At 42.6% G+C, this 15,078-nt stretch overlaps 1 protein-coding gene across 1 annotated transcript in view; it reads left to right on the forward strand.

Moving 5' to 3' along the window:
• Positions 1 to 13,676, forward strand: part of LOC122792780 (protein shortage in chiasmata 1 ortholog-like) — a 240,410-nt gene extending 226,734 nt beyond the window's left edge. Inside the window, exon 6 of the mRNA XM_044060350.1 lies at positions 13,495 to 13,676. Within this exon, the coding sequence (XP_043916285.1) occupies positions 13,495 to 13,595 (101 nt within the window). The 3' untranslated portion in view covers positions 13,596 to 13,676. The remainder of the gene's footprint in view (positions 1 to 13,494) is intronic.
• Positions 13,677 to 15,078: the final 1,402 nt, after the last annotated feature.

Raw genomic sequence — 15,078 nt, forward strand, 5'->3', positions numbered from 1 at the left:
GTGGCCTGTTCTTCCCTAGGTACCCTATGCCTATGGTATGCTTCCTCATAGAGCTGGACATGACAGAGCCATGGCATTGTGCTGTATTCCTACAGATAACTCATGTCATGTCTTATTGTTATTGCCTTCCACCACAGGTGTTGCTGGACACTCAGTAAATCACATGCAAGTCCTTCATAGCTCTCTTCCTTGAGGCAGCATTATTAGCTTTGAAACAGCTACACACAGGAGGAGCATGAGCATTACTTACCTAGGAAATGAAATATTGCTTGAAGCTCAGGATTCTCTAGGCTCATTGCTACAGTTGATACATCTGATCTCCTGCAGATGTTACAAATGCAGTGGATCAATGTCCACCCCCCCTTCCCCGAGGATGGGTGAGCCAACATCAAACACTTGTTCTCTACCTCTCCATCCAGTAAATCCAGCACCTAAGCACCGAGTCAAATATGGACTATCTGGGCTACAGTCGTGACTCTATCTCTGTACATCATGGGACTGGGTTAATGTGATGCATTTTGTTGGTGATATCATGTTAAAAATCCATCATATGCAATAGGTAGTTGAACACCCATAAAATAAATGTAGAGTCCATATAAACCCATTTCACTAGGCTGTTTATTACTCTGGACTCCTTGACTGCTACAGGGACTACTGGGTTTTGATGGTAGAAGTTTTTTTTAAAGACAGCTGCTAAAATTAAGTTGTCAGGCTAAGGCATCTCTGACCAGAAAGCCCACTCAACGGAGGACCAAAGGATGTAGTCAGCCTTCTTTGGGACAGGGACCACAGTATAAGCAGCAATGGTAGCATCATTAATGATAATCACCAAGAAAGGTATCACCTGGAAGGACTGTTGGATAGACAAAAGGGCTTTCTTCAGCCTCCTCTCTGGACAAAACACTGGGTCTTTGAGGTCAGTACACCATCCCCTCTCTGCTATATCAGTTCCAGTTTCAGAGGTGAATACAAGGCTAACTTCCCTGAAGGGCCAGCGTAGGCCTAGCCAATAACTAGAGGTCATCCCTGTCACTTTTGTCTATGAGGTGAAGACCTTAACTATTATGCTAAACCCACTCATCTAAATTCCCTGAATTTGGGTCATCTGGAGGAAGGACAGGCGGCAATAGACCTTCAGTCGGGATATTAAAAAAGCTTAGGACATCTGGCATAAGAAAAGTGAAAGATTAGGGCAGCTGCCTTTGATCACAGCATTACTTCTGCAGGCCAGATAGGTTTAAAGTTTCCTTCTTCTTGCATTTTCTATTATGACATATTAGAACAGTTAAAGATAAATGGTGTCTTAAATTACAACCAGAAAGTGTGTGTGTGTGTGTGGGGAGGGGGGGGGGGGTGAAAGGCAGAAGGTTTTCAAAGCAGAACATCCAGGGGCAGACCTCCAAAAGGATAGTTTACCAAAAGAAAGGAGAATGAGACTGTACTACAAAGCAAAGGTATGAGCATCCAGGCACAATGATCCATCATGGATATATTCCCGAATTGTATACAAAACATGGCATTCTCCCGGATGGAATGGGCTACCACTAACCTAGCTAAGGGATTGTTAGCTATCTAGAGACAAAAGATGATGCAGTTAGCAAGCTCTCTAGTGTTTTTTTTTTTTTTCTGGTAGCTGGAAAACCCTCCTAGCATGGTTCAAAGGAAATGAACAGCTTGTATGGCTGTCTGAGCAATAATTGATGGTGCACTTCCAGTATAACAAATACACACTCTTCTCTGTTTTCAACACTCATGAAGAAGGCCAATACATAAATGGACTGACTTAGCAACAGCCCAGAGGCCAACATCTGAAGTAAGCAAGGTCAGTCTTAAGAAAGATCACACAGAGTATGAGAGAAGGTTGTTTACCCCTAAGACACTGAAGTTCAGATTACCACCAAGCTTAAGTAATGGCTACTAGGAAGAGCACCTTCTAGGACATGCCCATTAGGTCTGTCGAGCCATCTAGTTCAAAGAGAAGAATCAGAGGCCTGCTGATCATGAGTTTCATATTCCAAGGAAGATAAGTATTCTACATCAGAGGTCAGAGCTGAAGGCTCCATTACAGAATGTTTTTCTTCAGTGTGTGCTGGGTCAGAGTCATGCTTTTGAAATGCTTAGACAGTTGACATGTATCTTGATAATGGAGTAACTGTGGTCTAGATAAAAAATATGCCTGAGAAATACTTGACATACCGAGGAAGATAAAGTAATTCCTTTCTCCAGATGTTGAATCACTTCATTTGGAATTGTAGGAAGATAAGGTGAAAAGCTTCCTGACACCGTCTAACACCGCTAAGATTTCCACATGGATTGTAGGTACATGAGAACTACTGTAGCATCCTTGTTTGAGGTGGAAAGAGTCATATTGCCACATTTCACAGAGGACAGTGTTTAAAATGGAATCATCTCTGAATAGTTCAAGATATGAAGAACTTAGAATACATTCTTCTATGCCATAATGCTATGACAAAAGTAAGTCTCTGGTTTTCTGTATGGAAATTCCACAAACAGTGAGGAATAAAGAAACCTGCATTCCATTGATAATGTGTTTAGCACTCAGTCTCTCCTTCCTTGTTGGAAAGAGTATAACTTGAGCAGCAACTCCTTCTTTTCAGTGGGCAAACAAGAAAAACCCTGAAGTGTACCACCTTCAGAAAAAAATGCCTAAATCATAGGATCATAGGACGTTACTTGGCTATTGGCCCTGAGGCCCTTACAAGCCAAGCCAATAATTTATCCCATGTTCCACCAAGTCAGCACACTATGCCACTGTTCAGCAGGGACACAGGTGGAATCTCAGGGGTGAATTTTCTGTTCTCCAGCCAGTTATCCAGGTTGCAGTTAAAAAGGGTTAATGAGGCAGTCTGCTTGACATGGAGAGGGAGTCTATTCCACAAAAGGGGGAGTCTCTGGGATACAAATCTATCCTGCCAACAAGTCCTATTGATGCCACAGACCAGGTTGAGGTCATGTGTGCAGTTAGCTTGAGTGGAGCTTGACTTGCGGATATGCAGCAGTTCCATCAGGGTGGGGTCTGAGATTGCTTTATATGCCAGACAGAGGTTACCTCTGAGGAGTTTGTAAGTGACTGAGTACAGGGACAGGGCCTTTAGCCTATCTGTGTAGGGTAGATGTTTGAGCCCTGGATTCTCCTGGTGAGAAACCTCTGTGGCCTTTCCAGTTGCTGCATGTGCTTTGTGAGGTACATGCCAAAAGGGGCATTGTACTCAACAATGGGTCTTATGACCACCTTGTCTCTGGATGAAATACCCTTACTAATGAGGCGGGCCATGTAGAAAGCTTTCCGTACAATGGAGGCAATATGGTGGTCAAAAGTCAGTTTGCTATCAACCTGGGTGCCCAAGTCCCTCACAACTGATTGCATGCTTAGGACCTTATTATCAATGTGAGATGTCACTCTCTCCAAAGGGCATGATGATCCATTTTTTGGCATTCAGTTTGAGGTCATGTTTCTGGCACCAGTCATTTGTTTGGGTGAGACCCTCTTGGAGGATATCCATATCACTATTGATGATGGCACCCAGCTTGCAGTCATCTGAAAACTTCATCAGCCATACCCCACTGGTTTTGGCCTGCACCTCAGAAAAGTGTATCCCAAACAGCAGAGGCCCCAAGACCGATCCCTGTGGTACACTGCTTGTTACGGGTCTACTGCTTGAGGTGGCTTCCCCTATTTTGAGAAGGTAGATTCTATCAGTGAACCAGTTTTTTACCCATCTGGTAACATATGGATTGGTGCCTAGCTGAGAGAGTTTATCTATTATACCTGAGTGGAGAACAGTATCAAAGGCTTTGGCCAGGTCATAGTGGGTGGTGTGCACAATTTTTCCCTCGTCCATGGCCTTGGTGACTGTCTCAAAAATTTCGACCAAATTTAACAGGCATGACCTCCCCTTGACAAAACCAAACTGTGTGAGATCGAGTGTCTGGAGGTTGCCACTGTCCTTGTTAATTAGGTCCATGATAATCTGCTCCATGGCCTTGCAGATCAGGCTAGTTATGCTGATGGGTCTATAAATTCCTGGATCGGTGGACACTCCACCTTTGTGCAAAGGGATGACAGTGGCTCTCCTCCACTCAGCTGGGATGAAGCTGGTTCTCAGGCTTTGGTTGAATAGGGTGCCTAATGGTGCTGCAAGTTCCTGCTTGAGTTCATGTAGGATGCAGCCTGGGATGTTATCAGGTCCCATGGAGGCTGTATTTTTTGCCTTTGAGAGGGCAGTGATGACTTGCTCCATAGAGATAAGGGGAGGGAGGCATGTACTGGGATGTCCTGTTTTACTGATGGGGGACAGAGGGGTGAAGTTTTCACTGAACCTGTCTGCCAGTAGGTTTGCTATATCTACAGCATTTGTGTATGTGGTGTCCTTGACCACCAGTTCTGTGCAGATCTGGGTGCTTCCCCTTGAGGTTGCGGACATATGTGAAGAAGGCCTTATGATTGTCTTTAGCAGAAGTGGCCAGTTTGGACTCAAAGTTTACTTTGGATGATTTCACTAGTGATCTTATTTGCTTGTTCAGGCTAAGGAGAGATTGCTTCCAGTTAGGTACCTGCTCCTTCTTGGTCCTGGACAGCAATTTTTTCCTTTTATTATAGAGTTTATTTATTGCTGATGTCCACCAGACAGGGTTGCTCTTCACTGAGGAGAAGGATTTCATCCTGTCAGGTATTCCCGATTCCATGCAGCTATATAAATGCTCATATAGTAGTACATTGATGTAGGTTTGGACAAATGTGCCAGTTCCTATGGAGGGGGAGGGGGCTGTGAAGCTGTTTATACCTTCCCTCAAGAGGTTGTAATCTGCTTTGGAGAAATTTTTTTGCTTGACCCTAGCTGGTGGGGGGGGGGAACGTTGACTTCAAAAGTGACCACTTTGTGGTCAGATCTTACCAGAGATGATGGCACCCTCTTGTGGGGGTGTTGACCAACTGGTCCAAGGCATTTGCATTGACGACATCAAGGAATCTCTGGGCATTTGTGTTTTGGCATGAGTATTTCTTCCAGTCTATTGTTGGATAGTTAAAGTCGCCCAGGATCAGGGTAAAGGGTTGAATCTTGATAGATTCGAAGATGTCCAGACAGGTGGAGTGGGCATCTTGAGTCAAAGTTGGAGGCCTATACCTAGCTATGATTTGAATAGGGGTCTTGCCAGTTGTTAACTGCACCTGGAATGTTTCCTGTACATCATACTGTTTGACCAGCCAGGAGGTGTGTATGTCTTTTATATATACTGCAACTCCACCTCCTTTTGCTTTGCTGCCCATGGTTTGGGGTCTGAACATATGATAGGATGAGTAACCTGGTTTGGCTGGGGTGCTCTCGGGAGCTTTGAAGCAGATTTCTGTGACTGCGCAAATGTAAGCATCTTCTAGGGTTAAGAATGCTTGCAATGAGTGTAGTTTCATGTGTAGACTCCTAGCATTTAGCAACATGACCTTTAATTTATGTTTTGATGACATTTTCATGCTGGTAGTTTTGACCTCATGGCATTGCTTAAAAATGGCACTATGGAGGAGGCAAGAGCCTTTGCCAGGAGCATGAAGCCCAAGGGGGACAGATGCAGGCCATCTCTGGCAAAGTTTCAGAGTTTGTCAATCATGTCATCCCAGGATGTCAGGTACTGGATCCCCATGGAATAACACCAGAAACTAAGCCAATCGTTAAAGTCAATCATTTTCTGTTTGTAGTGAGGCATCATTCTGGGTGATGGTAGAATGCTGCTTAAGGCTAGGAACATACAGGCCTGGGACACATATTCAGCGTGCTTGATCATGTCTCTCTTCATATAGTCCAGGGAGGTGCATCTCAAGTCATTCATGCCAACATGGACTATGACATAGTCATAACAGTGCTGTTGAGAGACTTGAGTAATACAGCTAAAGCTTCAACATAAGGCTTGAGCTGAAACCTAAGGACCATCATAGAAATGACATGCCTGGAGACTTATATCTACGTAGCTATCACTATTCTATGTGAGGTCATAGGAATAAGTCTCCCTTTGCATGGACATGGGAAAGGGGAATGTTCTTAGGTTCATAGGTAGGTACTAGGCTATTGGCCCTGGGGCCAATATAAGCCTAGCCAAAAAGGTTCCCTGGCTTTCGCCACCCAAGAAAATTATTCCTGTGCCCGTCAAGCAGTGCCGCAGAAATGATCCCCGGGATGAAATTTCTATTTCCCATCCAGTCGTCAAGGTTTTTATTAAAGAGGGCCAATGAGGAGCTTTGCTTGGCATGAATGGGTAGTTTGTTCCAGAGTATGGGAAGTCTCTGGGACAGGAATCTATCCCTCCAGCATGTTCTGTTTATTGTGGTGACAAGGTTTAGGTCCCTGGTGCATGTGGTTCAGAGATATTGGGATTTCTTTAAGTGTAGCATGTCCAGCAGCTGTGGGTTTGACATAGCTTTGTATGTTAGGCAGAGATCGCCTCTGAGTAGGCGATATGCGACGGAGTAGAGCTGGAGTTTTTTTGAGATGGTCTGCATATGGCATCTGTTTAAGGCCAGTAATCCTCTTAGTAAGGTATTTCTGTGGCCTCTCCAGTTATTGGAGGTGTCTTGTGAGATACATGCCAAATGGGGCATTGTACTCTATAATGGGTCTGATGAGGGATGAGTAGAGAGGAACAATGGCCTCCTTTTTTCTAGAAGAGAACCCTTTTGTGATGAGGTGTGCCACATAGAAGGATTTTCTGACTACTGTGGAGATGTAGTTATCAAAGGAGAGACTACTGTCCACCTGTGTCCTGAGGTCTCTTATCACACTTTCAGTGCTTAGTGAGCTACTGTCTATGTGTTAGTTCATGGGTACCGAGTTTTTCCCAAAGGGGATGACAATGCACTTCTTAGCATTGAGCTTGAGGTCATGACTTTGACACCAAGCATCTGTCTCTGTGAGGCCCTTTTGTAGAATGTCTGCATCATTAGGTGATTCTGTTATGGCTCCCAGTTTGCAGTCATCTGCGAACTTTGTTAGTCAAAGACCTTCTGTGTTGGCCTGCACTTCAGACAAGCAGATGCCGAACAGGAGAGGACCCAGGACCGAACCTTGTGGTACTCGACTCATCACTGGTCTGAAGTCAGACTTTGAGTTGTCTCCTTTTACTGTGTGGGTTCTGTCAGTGAGCCAGTTGGCCACCCATCTTGTGACATAGGGACGTATGCCTAGTTTAGTGAGTTTATCTATACTTCCAGAGTGGGGGATGGTATCAAAAGCCCTGGCGAGGTCAAGACGGGCTGTGTGCACTACCTTGCCCTCGTCTACGGCTCTAGTGACTGCTTCAAAGAAGTGAATCAGGTTTAGTATACATGATCTACCTTTTACAAACCCAAACTGAGTGGGGTCCAGTGTTTGGAGGTTTCCTGTCTTTGTTTTTAAGCTCCAAGATGATACATTCCATGGCCTTGCAGACCAGGCTTATCAGGCTAATGAGGAGGTAGTTTCTAGCATCCTTGGTGGCACCCCTTTTGTGGAGTGGGATAACCATCGCTGTGCTCCATTCAGTAGGCACATAGCCTGAGGTGAGGCTATGATTGAACATGGTACTTAGGTTGGGTGCCAGTTCATTCTGTAGTTCGTGCAGTACACAGCCTGGGATGTTGTCTGGTCCCATGGATGCTGTGTTCCTGGCTTTGGGGAGTGTGGTCTTTACTTGTTCATCCATGATTACAGGGGCTTTGCATTCTTCCAGTATTAAGATAGGCCCTTTGGAGGGTGAGAGGGAGGTAAAGTTAGCACTGAACCTATCTGCCAGGATGTTGGCAATATCGGTTGGTTCTGCATATTTAATGCCATTGTGGTGTAGTTCAGAGCATATCTGAGTATTGCCATTAAGATTCTTGTCATAGCTGTAGAATGCTTTGTGGTTGTCTTTGGAATCAGTGGCAATTTTATTTTCATAACTGGCTTTGATGGATTTTATGAGGGATCTCAGTTTCTTGCTGAGGCTGACCAGGGAGTTCATCCAATCATGGGATTTTACTCTTTCTTGCAACAGCTTCTTCCTTCTGTTTTAGAGTTTGCTTATCACAGGGGCCACCAGATTGGCTTCCTTTTTTGCAGGACAGTGTCTTGGATCTGTTGGGGATCGCACAATCCATGCACTCATGTATGTGCTTATATAGTGCATTTGTGTAAGATTCAGAAGTTGTACCTCTATTTTCCATCTGCATGGGTGTCGTGAAGTTTGCCACTTCTGTCTTAAGAAGCATGAAGTTGGCTTTAGAGTAGTTTTTGATGGTGGTTTCCTTAATGGGGGGTGGGGGTGGGATATGGATGTCTAGGGTGATTAGCTTGTGGTCGGATCTGACCAGTAAAGAGTTGACCTCTGGTGTGGAACATCAGTTATCCATATTGGTAATGACCAGGTCCAGGATATCGCTGCCCATGGTGGGGGTGTGGACAAGCTGATCCAAGGAGTTGGAATTTATGAATACCAGAAAAAGTTGAGCGAATGAGTTGGTACATGAGTAATTTTCCTAGTTGATGGTGGGGTAGTTGAAATCACCCATAATTAAGGTATTGGGTTGTACCTTAATATTTTCCAGTATCTTAAGAAATGAAGAGTGGGAATCCTGGGGCACGGTGGGGGATCTGTAACAAGCTACAACCTGGATTGCAGTCTTGCCCAGTGTTAGTTGCACTTGGATAATTTCGGATGCATTATGTTGATCAGCTAGCCTAGAGGTGTGGATATCCTTAATGAATATGGACACGCCTCCGCCTTTAGTGTTTCAGTCCAGGTTAGGTGGCCAAAAGGTGTGGTATGAATTATAGCCTGGGATTGCAAGGGTGCTCTCTGCATCCTTGAACCAGGTCTCTGTCACTGCACAGATGTCGATGTTCTCCATTTTAAGGAGTGCATCCAGTTAATTTTAAGGTTTAGACGTCTAGCATTGAGTAGCATTACCCTCAGAGTTTGCTTGCTTGTACCTGTTACAGTGCTGAATTTAGCATTTGAACCTTGCCTAAAAAAGGCACTATAGGGGTGGCAAGAGCCTTAGCCAGTATCCGGAATCCCAGGGGTGACAGGTGCAGGCCATGGTCTGTCGACCATGTTGTGCCAGGCAGACAGATACTGGATCCTCTTAGAATGACACCAGAAGCTTAGTCAATTGTTGAAGTCTGTCATTTTGTCCTTGTACTGTGGTATCATTCTGGGCAATGGCAGGATTCTACTCAGGGCAAGGGTCATACCTGCCTGGGCTACAAGATCCGAGAGCTCCTACATGTCTTTTTTCATGTAGTCCAGGGAGGTACGTCTCAGGTCATTCACACCAAGGAGTGACCTGAGTGTGTGCATTATGTGGTGGATCCTGGCACCCAACAGGCAGCTGACAGTAACTTTCTCCTTGTTTAGCCTGGTGAGTGGGACATCAGTGTGCCTGACTATAGAGTCACCTATGACTAGTGTGTTTGGTAAGTTGTTTTGCCTTATGGGATGAGGTTGAGTGGCACTGATTTTGTAGGCTATGGGTCATTCGGATAGTGTTGGGGGGTGGTTGTCTGCATTTCAGCTTGGGGGGTCTCTGTTGCTTGGGCAGATTTTTATTGAGAGCCTCCATGAATGTGGGTGTGTGCTTTGTGTTTCTATGTGTGGGTTTTGGTAATGTGGGTTTTGAAGGACTATGTTTTGAGTGTGGTGTGGTGCAGGTGTTAACCTTCTCTGGACTGTCTAGTCCAGTCTTGGCTGGAGAGAGCTTGGCTTCCAGTTTGGCTATATAAGTGCATCTCTCACAGGTTGTAGTGTTGGGTGGTAGGAGGAGAGGATTGTCACTGTACATGAGGCAATTGCTACATTGCCCCAAGATGCCCAGATTCATCAGGTGGACAGGAGAAAACACAGGGAACTGACCCATAGATGTGCCTGGATAGGTGCTTATTAATTTATGTACTAATAACTGTTTTCCTCTTGACAAGTGAGGAAAGTCAAGTTCTGTAGTAATTTGTGGTTTATTTAGTGCTTAGAATTAGTTCTGAGCACCTGCTGAGCACAAGGAAACAGTTTTGAGTGCTGAAACTAAAAAACTAGCTAGTTTTAGCACCAATCCCAAGAAGAGAAGCAGGCCACGGCCTGTTTGATGATCCACAGTCTTGTCCCAGATGATGCAAGGGTCAGCAGGCTTGTAGCCTTTTTCTGGTAGATGCCTCAAATAGCAACCATACCAGTCAGGTATGTTAAGCACAGACAGTCACTCTCCAACCAGAAAGAGTCAGGAATGAATGCACTCTGCTCCTACTCTCACCGGGATCAGAATATAAGCACAGATTCTAAGCTGTCACCTATAAAGAAGTTATTAAGCTTTCTGGTGATCAGCAATCTCTAGTAAATAATGTAACTGCATTCCTTCTCTCACCAGGAGAAAACAGAAGCACAAATCCTAAGATGACTACTGAAGGCAGAATGTTGACTGTACAATAACTGGTGGTCTTGCAACAGATGCTTAAGGGTAAGATGAAAAAAAATGGTTTATCCTAAACACTGCAGTGTGCACTAGAGGAGTTAGATGCGAAAGTAGTTAATATCATTACTTTCACAAACCACAGAAGACACAACACTAAGTGCTTTTGAAACCACCTTTAAGACAAAACCAGGAGGATATATCTCTGAGTTTATATACTTTCTGTAAAGGGAGGAACATGTAACTTTAAACTGTTGCAAGTATTTCTATAATTAAAATAATGTGCTATATGTGACTCAGGGAGGACACTGGATAGAAAATAGGTATTTAACCTGATTGCAAACAATACAGGCTAGTGTCATGACTAGGAGGTCCAACACAGGAATAACAGGCAGCCAGTCATCCAGGCAGTGGCAGCACCAAAAAGATGCATTATTGGAGGGCCACTTCTGTTATGGCTAACACAGAGATAAAAGCCAACAGTTGGCATATTGTAATGAAAGTGTTGTGCCCCAACACCAAAGTTTAGGTGTCTGTAGATGATGGTGAATGATAGCTGTTTAGCATGTTTACTGATATCATTCAAAACACTACAGAACCAGACACGTCAAGACTTGAAAACCAGAAGTGTGAAATCTCATATAACTGATGGGAATTTTGACATCACCTAAATCTCAAATTGGATGGGACTCCCAATGACTTATTTTGAATCAGGAAAAGACGACAATGGAATCCTCCTTTGCATTCACCTAGTTGAGCAATTTCGGCTGCTCCTCTCACATGAAGGATCTGAGATTGCAACATCTCTAAAAACATCTGGTCTAACAGAGGGAAACACATCAAGATGAGCTAGCTATTAGAGGGTGGAACCACTTTTTATAATTTTCAGAACTCTCCTGTCCAGAAGATTGTTGTTCTGATTGGTGCTAGAGAACTGTCCTGTTTCCATTACAGCCTGAGTGGAATAGCCAAAATTACTGAGGTGCAGAGCTGGCAGAAGTAAAAAAAATCCCATTAGAAGAATTCGCTGGAGGTCTGTGGAGGACAGGAACCATTGTGTTAGTCTTCTTTGGCCTCTGACTTTGTTGTTTATGTAGGCATGACTACTGAGTTGTGGAGTGATAAATGAAAAATGGTGATTGATTGTCAGTATTCTGCCCAAGAAAATGTGAGAATAAAACCTCTTACATGAAAGTTGAATGGAAATGAGTTTTTCTAGTACTTCTCTTCAGAAATGTGCTAAATGCAGGATCACACATTTTTGACAGTATTTGTAGTGCTGTTATTGAAGTCACCACTGCCTCAGAATGACTGAATGACAAAAATAGCCAATTTGGTAATAATTAGCATTTCACTTAACAGCGCCATTTGACTTTAAGATTTAAATACTTTACCAGCTTTGTTTTGAAACAGTATGCAGTACCATGGCTTAACATAGCCCATTGGTTCTGTTTCGGAATAGTAAAATTCCAAAACATTGAAGACTAAAGCGCCGAGACAAGAATCACGAAAGTTAAAATGCCGAACTGTGTAAGTGTAACCAGGGTAAGTAAACACTTGCCCAACATGGGGAATTGTGCCCTTTTCCCCACTATAATGCGATCCCAGAGATGGCATATATAATTGGGGGGTGCAGTTTTTAGACCATGCAGTGTGTTTTAATGTGGTGTTGGGCAAGTGCTTACTTGCCCTGGGAATACTTACGCAGTTCGGCATTTTAAAATTTGTGATTCTCGTCTCTGCGTTTTGGTCTTCGGCATTTTGGAATTTTGATATTGCAAAGTAGATCCAGCCCATCACAATCATTAAGAAAAAAACTACTTGCAAAAATAGTTTGTTTCACCTTTAGAAGAAATTCAACAAAATAAAAGTTAACTACTTTATGTAATAACAAGATTTTTTATAACTTTAACTGAAACAAGAACCTCCATTCTTCAGATGCCCAAATTAGCAACATGTCAGATTGCATAGCAGAATACAATATTAATGTTAGACTGGCATTCTGTTAATTGTTTAAATTATTGGCTTGTGTATTCATGCCTGATATTGATAACTGGATGGCTGGACTGATTATTATACCTTCTCAGTTGCAGCCCAGGCCACAAGGACAGTGTGGCAGATAAATTAAGCAAGCAAAGATCTACTTGCAGTAGAAATGAAATGCAGCACCAGTAGTGGTTGTGTGGTCAATAAAAATGAAAAAGTAGGAGTCAGTTGCAAAGTAGAATTTAAGACTCTAATCTTCAGTATATTACAAACATTATATTGCACAAATCTTATGGGTGGAGAAAATCTTTTCTTGACTCTTTCTTTCACATTCTTGCCGATGTGTGTTATTAATTGAGCTGCTAAGTAATAACTAGGCACTGCAGCCTAGCTGTTTAAACCATACCCTCTACTCGTCACTCATTAGACCCATTATAGAGTACAACGCCCTGGAATGTACCTCACAAGACATCTGCAGCAGCTGGAAAGGCCACAGAAGTATCTCACAAAGAGGATTACTGGACTCAAACAAATGCCCTACACTGACGCCTCAAAAAACTCCAGCTTTACTCCGTAGCATATCGCCTACTCCAAGGTGATCTCTGCCTAACATATAAAGCTATGTCAAACCCAGGGCTGTTGGACATGCTACATCTAAAGAAATCCCAATCCCTCCGAGCTACACGCTCTAGGGACCTAAACCTTGTCACCACAATAAACAGGACATGCTGGAGGGATAGATTTCTGTCCCAGAGACTTCCTATACTCTGGAACAAGCTACCCATCTATGTCAAGCAAAGTTCTTCATTAGCACTCTTCAAGAAAAATCTTGATGAGTAGATGGGAAATAGGAAATACTCCCCGGGGATCACTTCTGTGCCTCTGCTCGACAGTGGCACAGGAAAATAACTTTCTTGGGTGGCATAAGCCATGGAACCTTGCTGCCGACAGCCTAGTACCTACCTATGAACCTATGAACTACCGTTGTTGCAGTTCAGCTGTAGTGCAGACCAGCAAATTACATTAACAAATGTTTGTTGCCCTTGTATCAGGATTTAATAAGCTGTTTTTTTCCCTTTCAGATTCAAGATTTGCACTAGCACCAGAACTAAAAAGAAGGCGTTTATCTTTTGAGAAGGTCCCGGGAAGATATGATGGACAAACTCGGCTTAAATTCTTTTGACAAAGTAGTTTAAAGTTTAAAAATAAAACGTATGCTTTTAAATTCAAATCTTAATAAACACAGATGGTTTTACGTGTTTAATCAGTCTTACTCCTCATGATTCAATTTAAAAAAAATGAAACTATAATTACTGAAAATGGCCTTGTGTTATAAAAAAACATGGTGTATTACCTTATGTTTATTAATTAATAATAATATTTATTTTGTGATTTTTTTTTAAATCACCATTTTGCTGTTTTAATTTCTTCCAGATGCAGTCCAACAGCAGTTTCAGAAAAGCAAATGCATCTTGTTATCATATAATGACATTTGTATGAAGGAATATTGTTAGTATAAGTTTAGGAAACCAAACATTCAATCTTAGCTCATATAAACACTGTAAACATGCCCAAGCATATGCACACAACCTCCAGCCACCCATATACATATGTGTAGCATGAAAAAATTGATATCTATAATCATCACAAACAATAAATACTGCATGTGTATTATCACAGTGGGAGGACAGTACAGAACACGTATGCAAGGACAAAATTCTGATAGAGAAGTTCTTGTGAAACACATAGTTACATAAAAATAAGACTGTACTTCAGGGGGGATTGTATTTTTCTTTAAAGTGCAGCAACCTCACATTGATAAAGGTGATGAAGTTGCCCTGCATGAGGTTTACGGGGTATTTGCCCATACCTAAAAAACTAAGGCAGCGTAGTTAAAACACCATTTCACACTATTTCCTCTCATAAAATGTCATTCACAGTGCTGTCGTCTGCACTCACTCTCTGGAAACCATCAGACTCATCAACTTTTTATGTATATACTATGAAGTACCAAAAACATCAAAAACTATATCTTCATTGCCGGTGCCATCAGTTCTAAGAAATCAAGAAATCACTTAAGCAGTTTCATTTATAACAGCAGTACTCAAAATACTTGTCTTTAGTATTGTCTCACCAAAACTGGTTAATTCTGGGCAATTTCAGCATCTGAGTCAATGGCAAGTCATTATTTTTTATTACATACCTTATGATTATGCAGCACATTATTCTTTTTTCAAATCATTAAAACTGTTAGTCATTTAATTTGCTATTCCAACTTGATATGGCCATTTCTTACTTGGAGACGGAGTTAGCCTTATGGTCACAAACCTACCTGGTACACTTCAACTTGGAGCATTCTTAGTTAAGCTGCCTTATCTTGAGCTGGTCAACTTCAGGAATTTACATAATTTTACAAATAGTGACTTGAGCAGCATCCCTTTTAAGCTCAGTGCGGGTGACCTAGGGCAGATAGTGTTAGCTTATAAGAAGGCTATGACCACCACTGTGAATCAGCTTGCCCCAATTCATTATGTTCTTGCTTTACTAGGATGAGTAAAGTGTGGTATGGCCAAGAATTCTGCATGCTTACAAGAGTTGAATAAAGCCTAGAATACTGTTGGAGATTGCACCCGCTCACAGACAGACTTGGAACGATATTGTGTTTA

The sequence above is a fragment of the Protopterus annectens genome, chromosome 2.part0, assembly GCF_019279795.1.
Source record: "Protopterus annectens isolate FY-2018-M chromosome 2.part0, PAN1.0, whole genome shotgun sequence".
NCBI classification, from domain to species: domain Eukaryota; kingdom Metazoa; phylum Chordata; order Ceratodontiformes; family Protopteridae; genus Protopterus; species Protopterus annectens.